Below are 27,894 nucleotides of genomic sequence, written 5' to 3' on the forward strand. Positions count from 1 at the left end.
AAATTAAGATAAGGGGATATCAAAGTTGAATATGTACTCTGTAGAATATTACATGGAAAATAATATAAAACTAAGTTTGTTTAGAACCCCTGTATTTCCAGCAATAATTCTACTTTATAACCAACATGGGTTCTCAAAGAAAAATCAATTTCAAAAATCTTGTACTATTGACCTGTGACACATCGTATGTTGTAAATTGGTCTTGACAGAGATAGGTAGCACAGGTGGGGAATTACTAAACAAGATATAATGAGTTTTTTAATGTTTAAGGAGAGTTTGTTTGCAAAAATTCAAGATTGAATAGGGGCCTACAACTATGTTTGCACTTGAACATTGCGGTTTTGCCTTTTGACGTTTGCGGTTTAAGATATGTTTACTGTTAATGTGAGATTTTGATGAGCCTTTCTGGCTTTGTTTCGCGTATGGAAAAGATTTTTTTCTGTAAACAAAGCCAATGTCAGTTTGAATCGGAATAAACCGGTTCTATACATGTGTATCTGAATACAGTATTTTTTCCCTACGTCCTTGTAATTAAGCATTTCATTGACCTGCTCCCTCTGACTTCACAATGAGTAGGAATTCACGTGTATGGCATGTATGGAATTGTTGGTAGGCGGGGATATACATGTAGATTCCTGCAAGATTTGTGGTTGCCAAGGGTAACCTTTGTGGACAAAGCATGCATAAAATCTGAATACATTACAGAACCGGTCTGTTGCGCTTGGGTATCCGCTTTTCTCTCGCTCGCCCTCAGTCCGTCTCTCACCTGGGTGCCACAATTCGCATTCATGAATCTTGTTAAGAGAATTTGTGATCGAAATATTTGTGTTGATATCTCCGTCTAGATATTACATTAAACCTGTTTATATGTAATATCTACAGCCAGCATGCATTCGATGTCAATAGCAATTTGAAATGATGGTCTAAGAGAGGATCGGAGGTCAATTCCCAGTTGGTTACGCACTTCACTCGATTCAAAGCGACATGATTGTTCAGCTTGCCCAACATAGCAATTCATGGAATTCGTATTCAAACAAATAATGGACCTTCATATACCAGGTGACCAGAATGGTTCGTCAATCAACACTCAGGGGAGCATTCGTTTCATTGTTTTGTATCAAGTGCATCACAACAAACTTTTTCTTTTAACATTGCCAAATGCCAGACTCGCTGTCAGGTGGATGTACTGGTAAGCACCATCTAAAGGGATGACATGAATAATTATAACATCACAGATGCTTATCTCACTTAGTCCATGGGCCAAGACCCGAAAAATGGGTTATTGGTACCACCAGAGGTGGCAAAACCTTTTTGGTGTCATTTTGTTTGTCGGGCATAGATATGCTTATCAAGCTATGATAGCATTTCTAAATGAGTAGCTTAGTCATAATAAATGAATGTTTAACCAATTTGGTCTCGCTATTATATCTCTATATTTCTGAATCGAAACTAACCGCTATACAAAGAAGAGCACTTCTTCTGGATGTCCACAGGTGTTCTGTTGTAAACCCGGTGCACTTAGTCTTTATTCAAAGCAGCGAAGGGAATATCCAAAGGGTTATGATGTCCACAGCTGTCACGCGGTGCGCTTAGTCTTTATTCAAGACAACGAAGGGAATATCCAAAGCTTATGATACAGTGTATATCCCTTTATCTAAAATTAACAACAACGACAACAACAAAAAACAATTCCTCGTGAATTTCGCCGTATTTTTTCAATTATTCATCATTTTCCGGTGAAAATGCTACGGTGAAAACGCTAATATCACGCCAATTATCGCTTTATTTCCATCCAACAGTGAAAGATAATGCAAAAACAATGTACCGGCACACTACAATATACATTATGATAAATAATATTGTAAATGAACAGAGTGATTTTTGTTTAAAACTGATGTATTCGTTGAGAGGGTATGAGTTGAGTTTGAGTTTTTTTTATTTCACCACGGGTCACTCACTTCAGCCAATGGCTGTTCTTCTGTGAGTCCGCGAAGTAAAAAATATACAATTACAAAATACAACATTTTATACATAGTATAGGAAACGTTAAAAAAGAACAACAAAAAAACAAAAAACAAAAACAAACAAACACACAAAAACAAATGATACAAAATCATGCATATTACATAAAGAAAATGGGAATTAAGATACTGAAAAAAAAATGATTGATGCACAATAGGGAGCTTTAGATTTTAGACGCGCGGACGTTTAAAGGAAAAAAAACATGTTCTGAGCGTGCGCAGTAGCGCGCGTAAAGTCAATCTATTTTTAGCTTGCGTCGCCTGAGTTTTTCACTACGCGTACTGGGCTATTTTCACGTCCGCACAGTTTGCGACGTAGAGAGCTTCTTCATGCACTGATCATATGGGGGCGCGATTTTATTTTTTATACGTTGCGTCCCAGCGTAATCTAAAGCAACTTTTCCACACGATGCAGGGAGAGGAGAACGTCCAGTGCAAGCGTCAGCTCAAACGTCCGCGCGTCAAAATCTAAAGCTCCCTGATGTTACAGTTCAATGCAAACAATTACTACGTATACAATTTATCCACCTTATTCTTAAATATAATAATAATAATAATAAAGGACATTTATATTGCGCAGCTACTATAATAATATACTCTACTGCGCATTACAAAATGACATGCATACAAGAAATTCAAACAGAAAATACATTACTTCAAGAGATGACTTTTTAATATAGAAAGAGATACACTTTGCTTCACACCATCTGATGAATTATGCCATAGTTTAGCGCCTCGATATGTTACACTACGTTTCTTGAAATTACTTCTTGGGTGTGGAACATCTAGTTTCATTATTCCTTTTCTCAGTATATAAGTAGTCTGCTTAAATGGAAATAAATTACATAATTGTTACAACGGGTTACAAATAAACTGAATTAATAACAGCGGGTTGAATTGACTTATGTGTTAGCTTATCCACTGCAGGTCTCCAACCGCCCAAGGTGCATCTTCTCCGCGCACATCCATGGCCATGGATGACGCGCTGTGCGCTGCCTGGCAACGCAGTATGATGCGCGTTGCCAGGATGAGGGATATCCACTACAATATAATTTGTGGCATGGTATGGTAGGTGTTCAACCCACCGACCGGGTCCATAACGACCGACCACGCATTATAATGGCATTGCGCGTACAGACAGAAAATGTACGCATGGGACTACGCGCAACGGTGTTCGATTCTTCACTGGGCTACGCTACCGAGTAAAATGTGGCGAAAACAACTAAGTATTCCCTCTAAATTACCGAAATTTAGCAAAATCGAATAAGGTTTATCGTGTAACTACATATAACTAGGCCTACCATTGCTGACTCGTTGTTAGATGTAGAGTATCCTTCCGTAATAAATTTGACGATTTTGACCGCAAAATTGTCACCGCCGCTTGTACGATCGTGCACACACGTTACACATACACATGACAAACATTTTGTCGCCCGCTACGACCGTACGAGTTGATGCAGAAACGAGAAATGAATGTGAAAAAACAAACCGACTCATCTAATTTATTTCAATTACGATGAAAAGTTTCCTAATAAAAATCAAGTCAAATTCATCAAACAGTCCTTCAAAAGTAATATCGAAGGATTCAAAATATATTCAAATATTATTGGGGAAAAAATGACGGATAGAAAAAAACAGCGGCCTGTCGAAAAAACGCATTTAAGTGCCCTTTATACGCATTGTCAGGGTGGTCGGTAGAAATGAGCAGGGCAACTGAGTGCGGAAAAAATGACACCCCACGCGTTCGAAGCCGCCATCTAAGAGCGCGTACCTCAGATCGCATTTTCAGTGCGCGCTTGAGAATCCGGAGTATTTTCTCCACACGTGAGTAAAATTTCAGGCAAATTGTGAGATTTTTCACGTTTCTATTGATAGAAAAACGTTAGGTGTCCGGTATTATGAACACCCAACCATACTATTTACAATTCTATACATTACATACAATAACTGTTTATCACTTCTTTCAGTAAATGTATCAATCTTTAACTTTAAATTTTGTCTGTATCAAATCAAATAATGCTGCACTTGAAAATCTCCCATTTTACATTCATAGAAACTCTTAGTGCCCTATTTAATAATTTCTGAATTTTATCAATGCGTATTTTCCCCGCGTTTCCCCAAATTATAATACAGTAATCAATTCTACTTTGAATAATGATTTTATGAAAAATCAATGCCATTTGCTCTGTTATACAGGGTCGAATTCTTTTTAACAAGTATAAAAGAGTTTGTAATTTTCTATGCAATGAATCGATTTGATTTGTCCACTCTAGATATTGATCAATTTGCACACCCAGATACTTACAATTTGAAACACGAATTATAGGGTAGCATAAATACAGTATAGATAATCCCTTTTACTAGGAACTTTAGATATGATAACGGTACATTGTTTTGTTTTGTTTTTCTTTTTAGCAGTGTTTACCAGAATATTGTTAATCAGGCAAAAACAATAAACAAAAAAAAAAACACACACACACAGACACGGAAACAATTGTCACATAATAAACTAGTCCATGGGCCAAGACCCAAAAAATGGGTTATTGGTACCACCTGAGGTGGCAAGTTCTATATGTTGTGCATTTTGAAATGGCATATATCTATCTAGGATTATATTTTGCTATGATAGCATTTCGAGAGTAGTAGCTTAGTCATAGATTTCAGCCATTAACCCGACCAAGACCAAATATTTTTGACGCTCTTTCACCAAAGACAGGTCGAGTGTGACCTTTGATAATTTCAAGGTTTTTAAACCAATTCCTCTGAAATTTGGCACACTATATTCAGCATATGATGCTCTAAAAAAGGACACCATCAAAATTTCACCGGTTATATTAAAACAGAAGCACAGTGAAAAGTAACAACTCACCTTGATCTCCGGGACGACTTCCATTCGTACTTCCAGCTGGTGATGGAGTTGCGTGGCATCAGATCTCTCTTTCTTTCTTCTCACCCCCTTCTCTTGTCTCTTTGACCTTTTCATTGTCCTGTCAATGTGTTCTTAATTTCTGCTACAATACTGCGTCTTTACATTATGTGACTATTGTTTCCGTGTCTGTGTGTGTGTATGTGTGTGTGTGTGTGTGTGTGTTTTGCCTGATTAACAACAATATTCTGGTAAACACTGCTCAAAAGAAAAACAAACAAAACAATGTACCGTTATCATATCTAAAGTTCCTAATAAAAGGGATTATCTATACTGTTTTTATTTTTTTTTGTATTTCTGGATTTTATTGATCAGATCGAAGAACATCGTGCTTTTTCACAGGGTATATGACAAATACATTTTTGAAATCACAAAGCAAAAGTTTGATAGCATTCAATGATAGTAAAACTACCAGGCGTCTGATCCTTTTTTGGACTATAGTCTCTAATACACGTTAACACCAATAGTTCTAGAATCGTATACACAGAAAACGAGGGGAAAAAAAATAGGCTTCAATGGAAACACCAAATATTACCAAAGACCAGACAAAACAAAACCAAAGGCGTAAGAACACACACTACAATCTTAAAAAAACAAAACAAAACAAAACAAAACAAAAAACAAAACAAAGGTACTATTCACCTAGCTCATTTATGCACTCTCCGTAACTTCCTTTGTACGATAACATTATTATACACCCAGCCCTGGGCTGAAGATGCGAAGTCTCCTGTCCTTTCTCCCGGCATGGGGGGGGGGGGGGGGTATTCGACGCAGCAAATCTTTGAGGTGATAATGCAGGACAGAACAATTGTTTCATGAACATAAAATACCGTGAATGCCATGACAAGAGAGAGAGAGAGAGAGAGAGAGAGGGAGTGAATTAGAAAAAGTACTGTTTTTATACTACCCTCTCAACAAATACATCAGTTTTTAAACAAAAATCACTCTGTTCATTTAGCGCATTAGCGTTTTCACCGTAGCGTTTTCACCGGAAAATGATGAATAATTGAAAAATACGGCAAAATCCACGAGGAACTGCTTTTTTCTTTTTTGTTTTTAGATAAAGGGATATACACTGTATATAAGCTTGGGATATTCTCTTCGCCGTCTTGAATAAAAACTAAGGGCTGTGGACATCATAACCTTTGGATATTCCCTTCGCTGCCTTGAATAAATACTAAGCTCACCGCGTTTACCACAGAACACCTGTGGACATACAGAAGACAGTGCTCTCTTTGTATACCGGTTAGTCTCGATTCAGAAGTATAGGAATATAACAACGAGACCAAATTGGTTAAAAATTCATCTATTATGACTAAGCTACTCATTTAGAAATGCTATCATAGCTTGATAAGCATATCTATGCCCGACAAACAAAATGACACCAAAAAGATTTTGCCACCTCAGGTGGTACCAATATCTGGCCTGGTCCATGGACAAAGACCCCGTTTACAGTGCGGGATTGGGCCGAGCCGCGGCCGAGCCCGGCCTCAATTGCGGGGCCGAGCCCCGCAATTCTGTCCGTTTACACTGCTGGGCTCGGCACTGGCTTTTCATTCAAACCTTTCAAAATTTTGTCGTAGTGGCGCTTTGCTTGTAAACAAATGCAATTTGGTACAGTCTGGTTTTCAGACTCTTTGCCACCTGGATTCCGTGGCGACGAAGTCGCAGTTCGGGCAAAGGCTTTTGCCGAAGGAAAAATCCTGTGCAGGACAAAACCACCTTAAACTATACTTGTTTTCGACGTTGAGGGGGTTAATATCCTGAATAGCGAAATAGTACGGGCAAAGGGTCTGGAAGCCAGACTAAAATTGGCCGCGCATTTGGCCCAGTTTGCGTTGACACTGAGACCCCGTTTACAGTGCGAGGCTCGGCCGCGGTTCGGCCGCTGCCGAGCCCGCCTTCAATTCAGTGTAAACGGGGAAAAGGCCAAATGCGGGACCAAAATTTGCTTCGCATTTGGCCACGCTCTGGAGGTAGTCTCGGCCTTTTCTCAGCGTAAACGTAAATTGGGCCAAATGCGCGGCCAATTTTAGTGTGGCTTCCAAACCCCTCTGCCCGTACTATTTCGTTTTTCAGGATATCAACCCCCTCAACGTCGAAAATTAGTATAGTTTAAGATGGTTTTGTCCTGCAAAGGACTTTTCCTTCGGCAAAGGCCTTTGCCCGAATAATGGGCATTCAGTTGGCAAAGGGTCTGAAAACCAGACTGTACCAAATTGCGTTTGTTTACAAGCAGAGCGCCACTACGACAAAATATTGAAAACTTTGAATTAAAAGCGCGGCCGAGTCCGGCAGTGTAAACGGACAAAATTGCGGGGCTCGGCCCCGCAATTGAGGCTGGGCTCGGCCGCGGCTCGGCCCAGCCCCGCACTGTAAACGGGGACTGAGAAAAGGCCGGGCTCCAGAGCGTGGCGAAATGCGCGGCCAATTTTGGCCCCGCATTTGGTCTTTAGGGCGTTTACACTGAAATGAAGGAGGGCTCGGCCGCGGCCGAGCCGCGGCCCAGCCCCGCACTGTAAACGGGGTCAAAAGCTACCCTGACACTTGCACGAATTTTGGCTTGCGCCCTGCACCGCATTATGGCGTGCCAGTACGTGGGATTTTGTGGTGCGCAGGCCGAGTTTAGTCATTTCGAATTTACGAATAGTTCAAGAAATGAGTATTCTCAATGAAACTCAGTGATACGTCATGTTTACGACACATTTACGCATTATTTAAGTATTCGTATTCGTTGCCAGGACACCACTTGCAGCATATTTGTCCTTTCATTTTCTAGATCATAAAACTTGCTTCCATTTCCAAGTACCTGATTGTATCTAATGATAATAAGAAATTCGACAACATCAAAGAAACATTAAGAAAATGTTTATAATGTAGTGACTATAGGGCTCATTGTTTTTGAGCAACTCCAAATCTTAAAAGGAGAAGGACGCCTGAGAAATGAAGGTGGGTAAAGTTGCAATGATGTTTGCGGGGATGTTTGTTATTCCGAAGATAAGCAAGTCTAAAAATGAAATACGTGCGTTATTCCGAAGATTCGGTAATCCTAACATGAAATAGCATAAAATTGCATCAATTGTCCTGAGTTTTCCTCATTCTAAAGTCTCGTTAATCCGACAATGAAAACGGTTCGTTAACCGAAGGTCATTTAATAATCTGTTAACAATTACTGTTTCTGTTGAGTAGTTATATTCCAGTGGGAAGGGGCTGATCCATCATGACTATATAGGGGAACATGCAGGATCCTTTCAAAAGTAACGATCAATAGGCCCTACATAAATGTGTAATTTTTGGAGGGGAGTCTGCCTTTGAGTTTATTGTTGTTTCGTACAAAAACAATAGTGTGAATCATCCCGATGATAATGTAAGAGAGGAGAAGATGTTATTTTTGTTCATTAGAATTCAGTTATTACAAATTAACATCCCAGGTCGCAAAACAAAATGTGTTTGTATGTTTGTATATATATACATATATGTGTGTGTGCATGTTTTCATTCACTTTTCAAATGCTTAATATCATACTTTATCTAAAAATCTAATGATATCACCGTACTTTGTCACTAATAGAAGTTTTTTTTTTCACCATAAGAATTGTCAAATGTATGTCATTATCCAGTTTTCAGAATGAACGAACCCTGCATCATTAGGATAAACAAACATTCCGAATATCTACAAAACTACGGTATAACAAAGTGTAATCCTATATTGTTAAGCCCAAACTTGAGTTCACAATCTGGCCTTAGTTTATACATCCTAATCAATTCTTTGCCCTCTTTTTTAACACAATGTGTTTGGAAAAATTCAACAAACAACATTATCGTGTATCCCGAAATGTCCTTCTTTGACCCACCAACTGTCTTCCTTCCCTTGTCTTTGGCCTTTGAACAACTGGTCTTGGACTGCAGAGGTTCTGTCAGAGGATGAGCTGGTTGTTGCCATGATACGAACAGATTGTTATTAATCTGTATTGTGACGACTGCTCTTTATCACTTAAAGGAAAACAGAGTTATAAAAAAAATTATAAATTCTGAAAGTTTCGGTGCCGCCATCTTTGGACGAGGAGACTATCACAGTTCATATCACATGCATCAATACGGATAACAATATAGAAAACAGGAAGAAAATTCCACATATTTCACTTTTTAGCATTATGAAGAGCATTCTGGCTTACTTCTTTTCAAAAAGTAGAGGAAATAATGTTACCCTTAACCAATGTCAGTAGCTGGTCGATTAAACGTGTACTTTCCAAGAAAAATTAAACCTTTTTCATTAACCCACTGTATAATAGCCTCCTTGTCCAGCAATTACTGCATCGAAATAAAAAAAAAAATCATGACTTTTGAATTGACAGCCGATTTCCTCAAACTTTGGCTGATATGATCTGTTGATACTGCTACTTTCACTCAATCCAAATTCACATTTGGGTTTTGGTTTCCTTTAACGCGCTTATCATGCGTAGACTATGCGATTGGCATGCGAAAACTATGCGGGAGTATGCGCATTTTACGCGCAAAGAACACGCAAGTTAGTCGTGAACTACTTGCGAATTGGTCGTGATTTATTCGTGACCTGCGTGTCACTAGGTTGATGGGCACGCATTAGTAAGCACTGGTTCGGCTAGTTTGGGCATAGGTTGTGCGTAGTTCAAGAAGGGTTCGCGAAACTTGACTAAACATTTTGTCGTGCCAAAATTTTGAACAGTTCGTAAAATTTTCACGCATTGACGGCATTGGCCAGCATTCTCCCGCAGGTTGCCACGAGTGTTTCTCGCATTGGCACGAAATGATACGTGACAATGCTGAAACCATGCGCAAACCCAAATTCGTGCAAGTGTCAGGGTAGCTTAAGTAGGCGTTTTCACATCAGCCCGATAAAATTCCAAGCTCGAGATATTTCTCGAGATCGCAAATTAGCGCGCTATTTCATTCCATATTCACATCAGCCCGAACATAATCAATTAATTATCCTGCTATTTCGGAAATTTCCCGAGTTGGACTCGAGAAATTTTCTCGATCAATTAGCGCGCTAATTTGTATTCACATTATCAAATAGCGCGCTATTTCGTGATCGGGTTAATTTCCCAAGTCAGAAAATAGCGCGCTATTTCGAAATATCGGGCTGATGTGAAAACGCCTAGTGAATATGAAAACCAACCGGTATCTCAGTACAAATTACCTTTTTCTGCTCATGTGCAGACTGGAGTCCCGAACTTGCTTATTTATTCTGCTATTTGCACAAAAAAGGTGGGGTGTTTTTTTTTTTCTCAATGTACACGTACAGGGAGACGTTTCACGTGAAGGCAAAGGTGGACCCGAGTAACATAGCCTACACCTCGAGCTTCCTGAGCAGTCACACCGACCTGACGTATTTCAACGACACATACGATGTGAGTGTCAGCGACTGCATTTTTATTTATAAGAAGAAATGAGAGTATGGTGAGGCAAACTCTACCCCCCCCCCCTTTTCTCTCTCTCTCTCTCTCTCTCTCTCTCTCTCTCTTTATACAAGAAGGGAAATAAAAGAGTAATAAAGGAACAGGGAGGGGGGGGGCTTATGAGATATCAGTCGGAGCGTGATTCTGTTTTGTTTGTGGAATGTCCATGATAGTAGATACTTGATTCGTATCACCACGGACCTACTACACACATGGATTATGAGCGAATGCCTTTCTTTCATCCCATCATCACTGCAGCCACCTAAATATCTGCATCTTGACGAGTACATTCAGATGTTTGGAAAATTTTGATTACCGTAGGCTATATCATACATATTATCATATAATTATTATTACATTAGTTAGATTGGTAATCGTACATTGTCACTGACATAAAAAAAAAAGATGTTTCCCTCATTTTGTTTTGTTTTGTTTGTTTGTGGTTTGTTTGCTTGTTAGTGTGTTTGGGGTTTTTTTTTTTTTTTTTTTGGTTTTTTTTTTTGGGGGGGTTTTTTTTTTTTTGTTTTTTTTTTGTTTTTTGTTTTTTTTTTGGGGGGGGGGGGGGGCTGCAGTGCCTTTTCACATTCCACCGCAATTGAATATATATTCATGATGGGGAGCAGCAAACCTCAAAACTTGACAAATTTTTGGCCACAGAATTGGTAATTACTGAAGTGGACACATAATGGACACGGTAACGTCGCGTAATGTTAACAAATACATGGTCATGTCGTCTATCGCTACTGTCCATATTCATACTCTGAAACAATGTTCGAAAAATGGGACAAATTAAATTACAAATCACAATTAGCCTGACAATATATTTGCTTTCGTATATTTCACCTTGTTTTGTTTTGTTTTTTGTTTTTTGTTTGTTTTCGTCCATGCTGGTGTCGGCGGTTATGATGGGATAAAAGCATCAAAATACAGATCACTAAGATGATGTCATCCCCTCTAGTTTCTAAGATGTTGCTTGCCCATGGCTGTGTCTAAGCTTTTGCGGATTTTAACCACGACATTCGCTGACATTAGCAACGTCTTGTCTCCGCAGATCCAGATGTTACATTGCATTGCCCAGGCGGACGGTGAAGGAGGTGAGAACATGCTCGTCGACGGGTTCAAGATTGCCAACGACCTCCGGCAGAGCGCTCCCAAACTGTTCGACATCCTCACGACAGAAGTGCTAGAGTACCACGATGTTGGGCGCGACGCTGTGGGCGACTTTTTCCAACATTCACGAGTCCGAACCATAAGGTATAGGCCTACATATCTTAAAAGTTGTCGTTGTTGCCGTTGTTGGTATTGTCGTTGTTTTGTTGTTTTTGTTGTTTCATTTGTTGTTGACTTTTAAAGGACAATTTCGTGAATATTACCATTACTCTAAACATCGCACATTACGCGCTTGCCATGGTTGCCAAGTCATATACGATATTATTGTTATTTGTTCTTAAAAGACAGTACAACGTGGTAAACGAGTATAAATGTTTTGACTATTGGCAATGAATAAAAAGGGAGACAAAACGGGGAGGTTAAATGATTAAGAATCAACAAATAGATTTCCGTTTTAATATTTGTTTTCTTGGGTACATGGATTAATCAAGATCTTTGATACTCTGGAAGGACTTTACAAAATGATTTGTACCAATAACTTTTTGTGTTTATGTTGGAAAAAAGCCCAAGGCCACATCAATAGCGCAATGTAACAAAAAAAGTAGAAGAATACACCAGTTATAAAATGATTCAATGACACTTGCAGTTATATTTAACCTTTTCTATGCCAACGATTCAAATATGCACAAATCTCACAAATAAATCTGTGGACAGGTATAAATGTGGCACACAGAGGATATATTCTTGTCAACGTTGATAAAGATGATAGAAACAAGATGACCCTCGATCCTCCAGATAATCTGTAATGACCTCTTTTTTACGATTTGGACAAAGACTAAATGACAAGGGCGTTGTCGACAAGATCATATTCAGTGACCACGGGCGGAGTGCAATGCTCCGCATGGACGTGGACAACGTCGTCGCGACGTACGAGGCTCTGGCTTGCTTTGCGGACCTTTTGTATGACCCCGTCAATGTCTTCCGGTATAGGATGAGAGGTGGTAAGTGTCCTTGTGCCACGCGCATTCCAGGTAATTTACTCACGCATTGGTGTCCTCGGGTCTGTTACACTTGGTCATAAAATCAATCCTAAATTCAATTGCGATTGATCTTCCGGACAGTTTTGAGATCAATCAATCCTCATGTATTCGTAATTGTTTCAATAAGCCAGATGGGAACAATATCCTGCGCCCACCTTGCCGCGTTCTGGAATACATCTTGAACGTCGATAAATCCATCACAGCTAGATTTGATCTGAATCTGTCCTAACTTAAGGCTCATTTTTTTTCCCCGCTGGATGTAAGTCTTGATGTTAGTGAAATAGCTCCCAGGAGCATCAGAGTGGTCTCTGTGCTTCTCACTGATGTATGGTCAAAGGAAACATAATGATACAGCAGAAGAGACCTTATCATACTCCTCATGCTGTGGAAAGACGGTGTAGATGACATTAAGAGAGCCGTGATAAAGAAATTTATTGAAATGGTACAATTACAATATGATGATGATGATAATGGTTAGAAATATATGCGACGCGGTCGTTCAAAGACGACGACTGCTTTGGCCGATCTCCTCTCTCCCTGCGTCGTGTTACAAAGTAGCTTTATTACGCTAGGATGCAGTCTATAAAAATTAGTAAAATGGCGCCCCCATATAAGATCAGTGCATCAATTACTGGTAGCTCTCTGCGGACGGGTGTGAATTCGAGCGGACGCAAAACGGCCCAGAAACAGTGCCCAGAACCGACCGTGCGCGTGCAAACTCAGACGATTTGAGAGGTCGATTTTTATGCAAATTTGCGCATGCGCAGAACACTTTTTTTTTCTGATCGTAAACGTCCACGAAAATCTAAAGCTCCCTTATTATAATCTACTCAATATACTTATATATAGATGATGACTGGCGGGGGAGGGAACATACCGAATGTTCTACCCGAAGGGTTTGAAAGGAGGTTATACAATACATGTAGGGGCCTAAGTCCCGAGACTTCGTCTCGGGACTTATAGCCTCCCGAAATAGCATTTCAAACCCTGAAGGTAGAACGTTTGGTTTTAAAATAACTTTGGTACATGTTCCCGACAACAAAAGTCACCATCTGTTATATTATATGGGTTAGTCAAATGTATAGGCAAGTTTATCCTATCGATTGCGTGAAAAAAATGATCGTATCAATCGTTTTGTATCGTTTGTCATTTGTTTGATACGTGAAAATGTTTTACCATGGGAGAACATTACAAAAATGTTCTGCCCATGGGCAAACATATCCAATGTGCCTCCATCGCGTGACTGTGTTTAGCCAAATACTAACCGGTATTTGACTAATCCATTTAATATAATCATCTGTCTATCTGTATACCCATCTGCCTTTTAAGTGCACCTCTCTCCCGGTCTCTCGTATTGCACTCTCTCTTGACCCCCTACAGGTGACATTGTCGTACGGGACAACCATCGGGTGTTGCATGGTCGGGAGGCTTTCACCTTGAAACCCGGCTCTTCTCGCCACTTGGAGGGAGGTTTTTTAGACTGGGATGCCGTCTTGTCAAAGATAAGAGTCCTAGGACAAAGCGTCGAGTAAAATACGTGGTTTATGGCACCTTTTTCTTTGAGATGGGAAAAGTGTGGTGTACCTGTATATAGTTGGTGCCCCGGATACAACAGGCTTCCTCCGGGGGGTGGACTCGTTTTATAGCGAGCTTATGAACGCAAGAAGTGTGTGTGTGTGTGTGTGTGTGTGTGTGCGTGTGTGTGTATGTGTGTGTGTGTGCGTGTGTGTGAGTGTGTGTGTGGTGTTGGTCCGTGAGAGGACCATTACAGCTTGAATGAGACATATTGTAGATGAATGGAAGCGGGTCATATCATATACTCGGCGATGCGAAATGATGAATAAATATTTCCATCTATTTGCACGTATTATAAACTGATGTAATTCTGATTCATCCAGGTAACATTCACTTGAAGAAAGAAGAATTTAATCTGGACTCACTGTTTAATTCAGAGAAAGGTTTCACGTCCGATCTTAGACTCTCCATCGGCTCGGTCGTCTGGTGTGATGGCGGAAAGCCCACCGTCTGCGCCGATGGGTATCGTTCTCGGAATTTAACAGCGAGTCCAGATACAGTGCTTTAAGTTTTGTTTCTTTACTAATTACAAATACGTGTGACTACATTATTAACTTTTGGAAATGAAATAAACGAAATTATATAAAATGAAAATGATCTAAATAAAATCAAAGAAATTATTCGCATTACTGACACCTTTGTTACAATACCATGAACCAATATTTGTTAAATACCTTGGCACAAATAAAAATCCTTGTTTTTATTTTATTAGGTGATCCGAGTATCCTCTCGGATCACCTATTGTATCTGTACGGATTCTTTCTTCTTCTTCTTCTTCTTTCTTTATTTCTCCCCAAAAGTTGTGCAGAGGTTAGCTCAGAAAGTACTCTGCCTATCAATTTCAAACTTATACCATGTATGTATCGTGTCCCAAAGACGGCAATCGAACTAAAATCAAAGTGATCAGTCGACCGTGACGTCACTATGACGTCATTATATGAAAACACATTTTCAGTCATATCTCATTAATGGAATGAAGTTTTTCAATGAAATTTACGTCACATATATTTCAAGTTATGCGCATTCTACTCATATTCTCAAAATTCACATTTTCTCTTGGTACGTGCGCGTACGCGCGCGTTGAAATATTTGTATGCTCAAATCGAGCTCAAATTTTTTTTGCACACGTTTCAGACCATTTGGAGCATTTTTTGAAAAATTGAAAAAATCGGACGGACGCGTACGCGCGCACGCATATACGCACGCACAGCTTATATGCAATAGAAATTTCCCGTTTTTTTTCACACGTATCGGCTGCCTGAAATGTCAAGGAATATTTCTACCAAGTTTCAAGTCAATCCGACTCAATATGACGTCATACGGGCCCGTCAAAGTTGAAATTCCGCGCGCGCGTCAATGGCGATATACAGTACAACTATGCCAAAAAACTGCCAATTTTAAATCCGATTTTACTCGTCAGGATGGACGGTGACCCCCCATTTTCTATACATATTTTGAAAACTGATGAGTTGTACATGTCATTTCATGGGTTGGCAACGCTGACAAAATGATTAAAAGATATCAAATTTCTTAATAAAGTAAAAAAAGTAAATTTTCAAAATGACGTCATCAAATTTCAAGTTCATTCGAGCGTATCTCACTAGTCCTTTGTCAGTTTTCACCCAGATTTCAGTATGATGTAGCTTATTTAATGTTCTTTCAAACATAAAATTACAGTGTTCTGATTGGATAACGGTATCACCTCGTAAAAATGGATTAAAAGTAATCTTGTCAAATTTGACCAGTTTACGTGTTATCTCTATGGGAGTGCAGTTTTTCTGGAAATGAAAATTGACATGACTATCTTTATCGAGTACTAGCTCACTTAAGCTTCGGTAAATTTCTCCCAGATTTAAATATGTTGTAGCTGAGACTTTACGCTACCGTAAGTGTGCCCTTTGTTTTTTCATACGATGTCAAAATCACGTCAAAAAATTGGGTTGAAATTCAGGCTTATCTTCGATGTATTGAGATATTTCTTTCTTTCTGCAACTTTCTTTGCAATAACTCAAGAAAAACGGCCTCTATCACTTCTATATTTTGCACATGTTTAGTTCATGTCACGTGAATTATTTCATAAAATAACAGCTACTTGATCGGACACCATCTTGGGTATGTAAATTAGGGTCAAAGGTCATAGGTGTTTCACCCTGTATCTTAGTGAATACATGTCCTATCTTTCCCATATTTTGCACACGCAAAGACCATGTTACAAGGATCATTTCACAAAATAATCACTTTTTACTCAGGTGCCATCTTGTCTGTGCAAATTGAGGTCAAAGGTCATATGTACTTCTTTTTGTATCTTCGTTATGACGTGTTATCTCTATGGGAGGGAATTTTCTTTAATGTGAAAATTGACATGATTGTCTCTATCGAGCACTAGCTCACTTACCCTTCGGTGAATTTCTCCCAGATTTTAATATATTGTAGCTGAGACTTTGCGCTATCGTTTCATTTCCTTCGTTTTTTCATACGATGTCGGAATTACGATAAAAAATTGGTTGAAATTAAAGCTTATCTTCTATGTATTGAGATATTTCTTTCTTTCTGCAACTTTCTTTGCAATAACTCAAGAAAAACACGCCCTATCACCCCCATATTTTGCACATGTTTAGTTCATGTCTCGTACATTATTTCATAAAATAACAACTACTAGATCGGACAACATCTTGGGTATGTAAATTAGGGTCAAAGGTCATAAATGTTTCATCTTGTATCTTAGTGAATACCTGTCCTATCTTTCCCATATTTTTCACACGTATAGACGATGTCGCGAGAATCATTTCACAAAATAACCACTATTTCATCAGATGCAATCTTGGGAGTGCAAAGGTGGGTCAAAGGTCATATGTATTCATTGCTGTATCTTCGTTATTCAGTGTATACAGAATTTGGTACCAAAGATGGCAGATATGACTCCCTTTTCTAAATGAGAATGCAAACATCACATGGCCAATGTCTCTAAACACAGATGAAACTTGTATGGTCATGCCTATTGCGATCAGGACTCGAATCATTGATAAAAAAAAATCGGATCACCTTAATTTGTCAGTGATGACAAATTACAATCTCTAGTTTCTTTAGTTTTTGTGGGTATGTGAGTATATTGGGCAGGGTATAGCCTCCCTCTTCCTGTCGGGTCGCATTATTTCCTCGATTGAGGAAACAATGCTCTGTGGTAGGTATATCATGGACGAGAAGTAATGTCCTTGCCGTCCCTGAAACTTCACAAGCCTAGGCCCAAATCATGTGATATTGGCACCGTTTTCTGCGGACTCAGCATTATTTGGTTGGTAGCATGGTTAGTTTTCCTTTTGGTATGGTCTTCACATCAATGTTACTGTAATGTGGTTATCATTATGCATTTACTCACACGCTGTTTATCATTACGTACACATTATTTCATCTTCACATTGCTTGGTCGTGAATGTACTCGCTCATATTTAAGTTCACGTAACATACGTGTTTTAACGAGGTCATGTATCTACAATTTATCAGGCTGCATGCGAGTTAAGTTTTGTATAGGGATGTATGCTGAACGAATTCGGTTGATGGTTTGTTTGTTTGTTTGTTTTTTGTTTTCAGATTCAGATTCAGATTCAGATTCAGATTCAGATTCATTTATTGTCCATATAGGAAATTCTTCTTGTTGGCATATGGGCATACATATAGGAATATCTGCATACATACATACATACGTACATTCATGTACATGTACACATATAAATAAATACAATTTTCAATATATACACAAACATACAAGCATGATTTATACTCACGATACAGTAAACACATACATCATTACAAATTCATAATTCATCACAATTCATTATTGTTACCGATCAACAACAAAACAAGAGCTTAAAAACGTGAAGCCCGTCCTTTCCGAGGGAGTGCATATTTTACGTAACCTTTGAACACCCACACATACACACACTCGCACGTACTCCAAAGGATGACACTTCGCGTCGCGCCATTTATGACACATGTACATCACATACAGGTGAAGGCAAACAAACGCATGCGCGAACTCACAAACACAATGTACACACACACACACACACACACACACACACACACCGTTTGATCAGTCACACCATAACTACTGCAATTATACACATAAGACTGTCAGGAGAGTTTACGTATCCTACATCATGCTCTGACGTCATGCACCATTGAGCATAACGCACCAAAACGTTTTGTCTTTTGCTTTTGCTTTTTGATCGGACCTGAAATGAAGTGATGTGGTAAGTCAAGTGAGGAGCGAAAATTGTTTTAGACAAGATATTCCACTTTTAAAAAACTTAATGCAGAAAAAAAAAAAATGAATGGATGGAGAAGTATCCTCATCAAAAATGTGTTGAATTGGGATATTGTGTCTGTGTTAAAGATAGCTTGAAAATGCAAGACGTTTTAGTCGGTATGTTTGTTTGTTTGTTTGTTTGTATGTTTGTTTGTTTGTTTGTTTGTTTGTTTCAAGCTTTACATTGCGAAAGAAATAACAACATTCAAACACCAGTCTGGTGCCGTGTGATTTTGTCTCTCGTTTTTATGCAATACATGTGGTACTGTTCTGTCCTGGAAAAAATGGGCTGTAAAGATGTGATTACAAAAACATGAAAGGGTAATTCCACGCTATGACAATGAGCTCACATTGGTTTCTTTAACATTGTATTTCTTGATGGTTCTGAATGGTTTGGGCAGTTACTTTGAACAATACTGTATTCTCGCCTGTAACTCCGTCCCTATATGTCGAACTCGTATACCTTATAGGTGAAATATTCCGATATTTTCCTGATTTTGCAGCAGTGTATATCAATGGACCTAGTGGGGATATACAATGTAGTGTATTTTGATGAAAGACAGGCTGAAATCATTATTATGCGCAAGGTATGCTAAGCTCGATTTATGATAAACCTATACGTTCTATAACATAAGATAATTTGTGTTATCATGATGTCAAAACTTACATTTTATGTTAAGAATTTGACGCCTTTTTGTTCAATATGCATGCCATATCAAATACAGCTGTAGGGGAAATTAAAATGCCAGAGTAATCGCAACTCTGGCAATGTAATGATTAAACGAAAATTTCGTGATTGCACGCTTGGAAACCTCTTATTTTGTTGCATGGAAACCTCTTACTTTGTTTTTGTCTAATAATTAGACATGTCATTCCGGAAGAGGTGGGTGACATTCAACTGTGCATGTTTTCATGTTTCCTGATTATGTGCTATCATGCTCAATTCGATGACCGTGACTTTTATTATTAGCGCCAATTTCATTATTAGCGCCAATTGTTAAATGGACTTTGAATTCATTCTGAAATTTGCTGAGTCAGCGAAACTCACACACACCATCAAAGGGACTATGAAATGCACATACAAGTTGACTTCTATTGATAAATAATTCCCTAAATATCACTTATATGGCCAAATAAATATCCAAGTCAAATTATTTCTTATAATAGTTCTACTATTTTTCTTTAGATTATTTGGATACGCCGGAAAAAAAGCACGTTAGAACAATATTTTGTTATCATCTGTTGATCATTGTTACTGTATAAATCCCAATGATAAACAAATGACAATGAAATGTACGTAGGGGGCTTACCTTTCCGGAGAATAATAATATCTTGCACGTTTACTTTAAAACAAGTACTGTAAGCAATATGCTTTTAGTGTCTTCCTATGTATCAATGATCAAATGCTCCAACGGTGTAAACGATATGCTTTTAGTAACTGTATCAATGATCAAATGCTCCAACGGTGTAAAAGATATGCTTGTAGTATCTACGTATATCAAATGCTCCAATGGAATATAAATGCTATATATAATAGGCACTACGCCATATAATTGGTAATGGTGGTGGTATTTTGTTTTGTTTTGCTTCAATTTTTGAAATATCTATGGCCTATAATCCTTGCTTTTCTGTGAATTACTCTTTTCCATCGCCGTACGATTATCTATGTTTGCTTTTGTTAAGATTGCAAAATGGGAATTGTTCTTTTTTTAAGCTGAATTATTATCTATACACATATTGGTACAATACGTAATGATTTGTACTGTTTAATTGTTTAACAACTGAATTGATGAATATTATTATCACTTTGTATTTTGTATTTCCTTTGGGAATAAAGTATGGTGAATTGAAATGAATTGAATTGATTTGATTTTTGTTTCTATGTAACTAATCATGATTGACAAATGACATTGCATGGAGACATAACAGTCCATAAGTAATCTGAAGAAAAATATTAGAAAATTATCAAAAAATTTGGTAAATAATTAGATACCACTTTGACCACACATGAAATGATGAGAATTTATGAATCATTATGTTGAAAAGTCAACACGCATTTCTATTGCATTATCACTTTAATCCTAATAAGAAAGAAACATACATGCAAACATGTGTAATTATATATATATATATTATGTATATATACTAACAAAAAAAGAAAGTAAACACTTTTCAAGTTAACATAATTTTCTCATTGAATATTTTGTTAAGAAATTAATGTACACTGTATTTATACACCATATTGAAGGTAATTTAATGGGCTATCAACCTGCTAGGCCAGTGGAAAGGGAAACTTACGCATGAATGAACACAATCGTTTTTTCTTCCACGGCACGAAGGTAAATACAATGTATTGCAAAAATGAACAAGTTGTTATCCATGCGTAAGTAATCTTCCAAATAACAATGAGAACAAAGGACAAATTTATCAAAGTAAGAAACATTTATTGATTTGCGAAAATAAACTTATTATGATTTCTTTGATTTCTTCGTACCCATAAAGACAAAGAAAGGCTAAAGATAATAGAGGAAAATGGAAAATCTGTCAAATCCAAATTCAAATGACAAGAGAGAAGAACCAGTATTAACCATAATGGTACAAATTTAAGTTATTTTAAATTAGGAAACTTGAAAGTAATATTGGGTTCTTGAATTTGACTGATGAATTCTTTAATTCCTAGATTAAAACGATGAAATAAAGAAATGTTGTCCATTAAGTCACCTTTTGGCTACACTCCCCTTGTCATTTGAAGTTGGAATTGACAGAAAATTCTGATTTTCCCCTTCAGTTCCCCATTTTGTTTTTGTTTGAGGTTATAAAGCGATGCAGGATAGCGAAAGCTTTACTCTTGCTATTTCGTTCATGTCTATCATTGTATTAATCTGGTCTTTTGTTATCATTGTTATCTCGGAGGGCATTTGCACATGAATGACATGTCGATTTTTGCAATTTTTACTTTTGTGCTTTGGAGAACAAAAGCGAATGCGTTCACTCGGGTGTAAAGTTTCCCTTTGTACTGACCTGCCACCAGAATATAGAAAATTAAAGTACCTTTGATATGGTATAAGATACATTGATTTTTTATCTAAATCTACTACAGGCCCGTAGCCAGGATTTTTCAAGGGGGTGCGGTCACTAAAAAAACGGACCTTCGGTACCAACACCAATGATGACACACACAAACACACACACACACACACACACACACAATTATATATATATATATATATATATATATATATATATATATATATTCTTTGGACGACCGAACTACAAAAGTTGTATAAGAATTTGCGCAAATTGTGAATTTTGACTGTTTTAATGACGTTTTAAAGTCTCGAGGAAATTTGTATTTTTGTCTGTTGCATGCAATCACGTTACGGTATTTCATCTAGGAAGTAGTAAAAACTCATTTTGCCAGGAAGTTGCAAAGTTTAATTGTGTTCGAGACTCTGCGCGCGTAGCGCGCCGCAAAATTGAGAATAGTGATTTTCTTGGTGTTGTTTTAACTTTTATTTTTTCTATTGTATACCCGCGTTAGCAGGCCTGATGCCAGGATTTTTAAAGGAAGGGGGGATTGCGTTAATTAACAAAACGGTCCTTTGATACTGTCCCGGGAGGGGTAGCGACAATTAAAAGGTGGACACCATGCTCATACATGGACTTTCAAAATGGCCCCTAAACGAGTAATGATCATATGATTTTTTCGGGCCTTAAAAACAAGTATTCCTTAAATGTTTCCTGCACCCTAAAGAAGTACTTCATCATGATTGAACAATATACCATTTTCCCAAATTTCGGCCTTTTTGATACCCTTTGATTATATACGCTCGTACATCACACTTTCCATCTAATCCGTGAGAAAAAAAACGACCCCTATTACGCGTTTTCTTTAGCGAGTATGGTCACGGTGTCCACTTTTCAGTTGGAGTTTTCCATCCCATTGGATGCTGTTTGGAAGATGAAACATTCACTTTACTATACAGTATATCAGCCGTTGGTATGCGAGTTTGTCAAAAACGAAAATAAATAAGAAAATTTTTAAAACAAAATGAATTGTAAATGTGAACCATTTATATTTTGCCTCCTTGTGGTAGGATATTTCCAGCATTTCCGAACTTTCAAATAATCATTTTAGATTTAATAATTATTAAAGGTAGTAGATCCGATTCGCAAACATCTCCAATATCAGTCAAATGTCATATTAACCATCATGCTAAGAAGGTTTTCTTTGTGAAATTTGGAGGTCAGTGAAATTCAAAAATTAAACATACGTTAGCCATTGGAAGAAGTTGAGTGCAAATTCAGACCTCAGGCTTAATGCTCAGATGTTTTCCTATTTGATTTGATCTGTCTTACTGTGCACACTAAGATACATACTGGAATGGTTATTTCTTATTTATCAAATTATAGTAGCATATTTGGTTACTAGCTGTCTCTAGGCATTTTCGAATTTGGGCTGCAAAGAGATCCACTACCTTTAAGTTAGAAGAGAGATAAGTAAATAATGATGAAATAAACAAACAAAAAAGAATGAGTTTCTTTTGTAATACTATCTGACAAACTTTTTACTTTACCATTTTACTTCATAGCTCAGCACTTTCCATTCTCTCTCATACCCTCTTACCCATTACATTTAAATGAAATACAACTAAAATGAGTTTGCGTGCCTGCATAATACTCTTTGGACATTATAAGTGAAAATGTTCTTAGGTTTTGGCTCACTTTAAAATGAGAACCAATAGAACTGTCACAACATGAGAAAATGTATAAGTAATAATCAACACTACATTTCCGAATTTGGCCTGCAAAGAAATCCGCTACCTGTAAGTTAGAAAAGAGATTAGTAAATAATGATAAAAATGATAAACAACAAAAAAGAATGAGTGTCTACCGCCGTATCCAGAACAGAGCCTGAAACGGTGTAGGCTCAAGAAATCGTTTGTACTATAATACGTCTTGAAGTACTGTGTGATACTGTTGACTCAGACTTTTACAAAGCTGTAAGTGAGAATTGTAATCCAATCCGACTCATTACCTGAGATATTTATGAAAATATATCAATAAAGAATGTAAATTAAATAACGATGCGTCACAATGCAGTCTAACGCTCTCACAATGCTATCATACATAGGGTTTTTCACTGACTGTTTTTACTCCGGAGCTCTTGCAATATTCAGGCTTTTGTAATACTATCTGACAAACTTTTTACTTTACCATTTTACTTCATAGCTCTGCACTTTCCATTCTCTCTCATACCCTCTTACCCATTACATTTAAATGAAATACAACTAAAGTGAGTTTGCGTGCCTGCATAATTCTCTTTGGAAATTATAAGTGAGAATGTTCTTAGGTTTTGGCTCACTTTAAAATGAGAACCAATAGAACTGTCACAACATGAGAAAATGTATAAGTAATAATCAACAGAACATTTCCGAATTTGGCCTGCAAAGAAATCCGCTACCTGTAAGTTAGAAAAGAGATTAGTAAATAATGATAAAATAAACAACAAAAAAGAATGAGTTTCTACCGCCGTATCCAGAACAGAGCCTGAAACGGTGCAGGCTCAAGAAATCATTTGTACTAATACGTCTTGAAGTACTGTGTGATACTGTTGACTCAGACTTCTACAAAGCTGTAAGTGAGAATTTTAACCCAATCCGGCTCATTACCTGTGTTTTTTATGAAAAATATGAATAAGTGTGTGTTTAAAAGCATTAGATTATGCACGGAGATCGTACAGTTACTTGATAGATGATCTTTTCTCGAATGTTGGTACTAGCAAAAGGGCTAGAAAAAGCAGCTATTATAATTCGTTAGGCATGCATAATGGCCCAATGAGTGTTACAAGAGAACTGGAGTAAGACAGGCCTTTCATTTTGTTTTGTCTCTCCTGATCGTTCGTAAGAAATGCTAATTCATGACCACCTTTTCACAATTTGATTGGAACATGCATTCATAATGGAAAATAGTTGACATAATAATCTATCCCCAGGCATTATCATGCCAACATGTACTTATATATACATGTACTATATCTTTGTGAGACGTAGATATAAAATGTCTCAGGTTTTCGATTATAGTAATTTCGAGGAAATTTCTTTAATTTTTATCATATATGTCAACTTGAGGCTATTAGATTTTCATCCACTTACCTCTGTTCCTGTGAAAAAATGCAAGTGTCAACCTCAATGTCATCCACGAATCGCACGTACTCGGGCGGCCAGTGGAAAAAAAAAAACACCGGTCACACGCGCCAAGGGCCATGGCATGCAGTACCAATATAATAATAGCTCGCACAAATTGATACATAACATTTGTGTTTGTGTGCATGGGGACGATCCGATGGTTCATACAACAAAAGGGTTTCGTACAATTATTTTTAAAATTGTTAAACGTACTCTTCCACATTTACGTAGCATATAATGTGTCTTTATATTTATTTGGATTGTTATCTTGAGAATTGCTAAAAACCGTTATTATGAAAAATTGGACCTTTCAGAATTGGGGGGGTGCGTACGCACCCGACACCCCCCCCCCCCCCCCCCCCCCCCCTGGTTACGGGCCTGTACTATGACAAATATGAACTTGAGGTTGGGGAACCAGTTTGTTGATTACTCCTAAGCTGTCCTTTGCTCTGCTATGGAAGCTTGAAAGTGCCATCCAGATGTCTTTGATTATCAACCCGTCATGTCGACATCCAGTAGGGCGCATGATCCAATGACAACATCTCGGATCTTGTCATCTCGACATCCAGTAGAAGACTGAGGTGATCAGATGAGAAGATCGTAGATCCCGTCATGTCTGCATCGTGTATATAGAATGAATAATCAGATTGCAAGATCGGGGATATGTCCTGTTAAAGGGGAATTAACCTCATATATTATACGTGTGAATTGAGTGGGGGCGCTGTGGCATAGTGGATAAGACTCCCGACTCCTAATCGGAGGACCCGAGTTCCATTCTCGCCCTGTGCTTACGTCCTTGGACAAGATGTTTTTACCCACTATGTCCCTCTTGACCGAGGTGTATAAATGGGTACCTGGCAACGCTGGGGGGTAATAATAATGGCAGGGCCCTCTGGTAGAGCAGTGGCAACACTGAAGAGGCTACCCTGGATAAATAAGATCTTATTATTATTATTATTATTATTATTATTATTATTATTATTATTATTATTATCATCATCATCATCATTATCAATTCAGCAGTAATTAGTAGAACACATCAGTGAAATTTTGAGGAAAATGGGACAATCCGTTGAAAAATTATGAATTTTTGGAATTTTCGTGACGAGACCACTGGATAAGAAGACTGCTACATATCATGACATCACAATTGGACTATGATATCAGAAAAAATATAAAAGAACTTGCACAAAATATAATTTCATATAAAAAGTGCACATTCCCTGGACTTTTTACTGACATGTCGTATGTTAAAGGGATCGTACAGTTCTGGTTGAGACCTAATTTCAGGTTTCTAACATTTTTAGGTGAGATAATGAGAAATCTCATATGAAATATGAAAGAGCATGCAATTTTATGAGGAATTCAACGTTTCAATTTGATAAAAATTGGTTTTGAAATGGCTGAGATATCTAAAAAAGAACGATTCTAATAAAGTGTGGGGCCCACACTTTGTAACGATCGCTTTGTTTTACTTTGTTTTTGGATGTTTCAGTTATTCCAAACCCGATTTTCATCAAATAAACTTTGAATTCCTCTTAAAATGGTATGCTCTGAGCTATATCATAAGTGTTTTCTTGGTATCTTGCAAAAATTCGAAAGCCTATTTCTCATCTCAACCAAAACTGTACTATCCCTTTAAGGGAAATATTATTCCCCCTGCTTTCTGAAAGAAGTAAGTCTAGTGCTCTTTCACTATGCTAGAAAAGTTTTAAAAAAGCTTCTGATCCAGTGGTCTCATCGCCAAAACTTCAAAAAATTATAACTTTTGAAAGGATTGTCCGATTTTCCTCAAACTTTCATTGATGTATTCTACTACAATGATATTGCTCCATTCACTCAATCAACGTGTTTTTTTTTAGGTTATTTGTCCTTAAGAGACATTCAGATGACTATATTACATAGATCTCGGATATTTTCATATCTACATCTACTATCCAAAAGTAAAAGGTATGTATAGACGTCACGTCACGGGACTGACATCCAGGAGTCATACATAGTCATACAGCCCACGAGCTACACAGACACTTGGCGAACAAGGCCCACGAGCTCGATATGAAGAAGCATTGGCCCACGCACTATACGGTCCACCTGCTCGATATTAGGCAAGTAAGGCCCATGAGTACGATATTATGCAAATAATAAGGCTATACGAGTCCAACACTAAAGAGGCAAAAGGGAGTTGCAAGAGACCTCTCGTTGGCCTTGTACATTTGTTTGTTTGTTTGTTTGTTTGTTTGTTTTTAGTTTTTTATACTCTTGTTTGCCTAGCGTCGAGATTGTGGGTCTTTCTTGGATAGTGTGGAGCTCATTGGCTGCATGACTCGTGGGCTTTATGACCCAGACCCTTTTTCAATGTCGAGTTCGTGGGTCTAATGACTCGTGGATGTCGAGCTCGTGGACATTGATCTAAGATCTGGTCATCTAATCATCTCTTCTAAGGGATGTAGAAATGACGAGATTGACTTAAGTCATCTAACAGTGTCTAATCATCTTCTCTGATATGTGGTTTTGAATAAAGATAAATGCACGGATTTGACAATTTCCAGGAAAAGAAGAAAGATGCTACACGTGTATCATCTAAACTACGCCCGTCTCGGATATGTTGAAGCCGTGAAGTACTCGGATGTAACCATCACTTCTGATTTGAAGAGCACCCAACACATCAACGATACTGTCAATAAAGCCAATAATGTCCTTGCATTTCTAAGACGCAATCACATAAAATCCTCTTATGTCAAAGCCACAGCTTACAAAACGTTGGTTCGACCAACTGTAGAGTATGCTTCCTCAGTTTGGGACCCATCTTCTAAGAACCTTATCCACAAAGTGAAAATGGTCCTGAGAAGAGCTGCGAGATTCACTCTGAATCGCTACCATAATACCTCAAGTGTCACTAAAATGCTGCAAGAACTTGGACCACTCTGGAATAGCGCAGAGAAAATGACAGGCTAACCATGATGTACAAAATACACAATCTTACTCATCTTTCGGCGCAGGACTAAATACTATCATACAAATTACTCGGTTGACGAGAGTCACCCAAAGACATTCCTCTTAGATACCATACTCGAGAACTGAATTGCATCGCCAATCGTTCTTTCCGAGAACCGTAAGAAGCTGGAATTCCCTGTCGTCAGAAATTGTTGCAACGCCATCTGCGGGAGCACTCCCTAACCGACTAACGGTTGATCACAGTGACTGGTCTTTGTTCTTCAAAATTTGTTATGTGCTTGTAAACCTCCGTAAATAAATTGTATTATATGTAAATAACATAGTCTGCAAGAATCT

At 37.9% G+C, this 27,894-nt stretch overlaps 1 protein-coding gene across 1 annotated transcript in view; it reads left to right on the plus strand.

Annotated features, from left to right (window-relative positions):
* The window catches only part of LOC139745512 (gamma-butyrobetaine dioxygenase-like), a 39,862-nt gene extending 25,796 nt beyond the window's left edge, over nucleotides 1–14,066 (plus strand). The window contains exons 3-6 of the mRNA XM_071655902.1: nucleotides 10,231–10,336; nucleotides 11,436–11,638; nucleotides 12,329–12,495; nucleotides 13,915–14,066. Coding sequence (XP_071512003.1) covers nucleotides 10,231–10,336; nucleotides 11,436–11,638; nucleotides 12,329–12,495; nucleotides 13,915–14,066 — 628 coding nt within the window. The remainder of the gene's footprint in view (nucleotides 1–10,230; nucleotides 10,337–11,435; nucleotides 11,639–12,328; nucleotides 12,496–13,914) is intronic.
* The last annotated feature ends 13,828 nt before the right edge of the window (nucleotides 14,067–27,894 follow it).

Source organism: Diadema antillarum, unplaced genomic scaffold (assembly GCF_040938485.1).
Source record: "Diadema antillarum isolate AM-2024a unplaced genomic scaffold, OU_Dant_1.0 seq00001273_RagTag, whole genome shotgun sequence".
Classification (NCBI taxonomy): Eukaryota; Metazoa; Echinodermata; class Echinoidea; order Diadematoida; family Diadematidae; genus Diadema; species Diadema antillarum.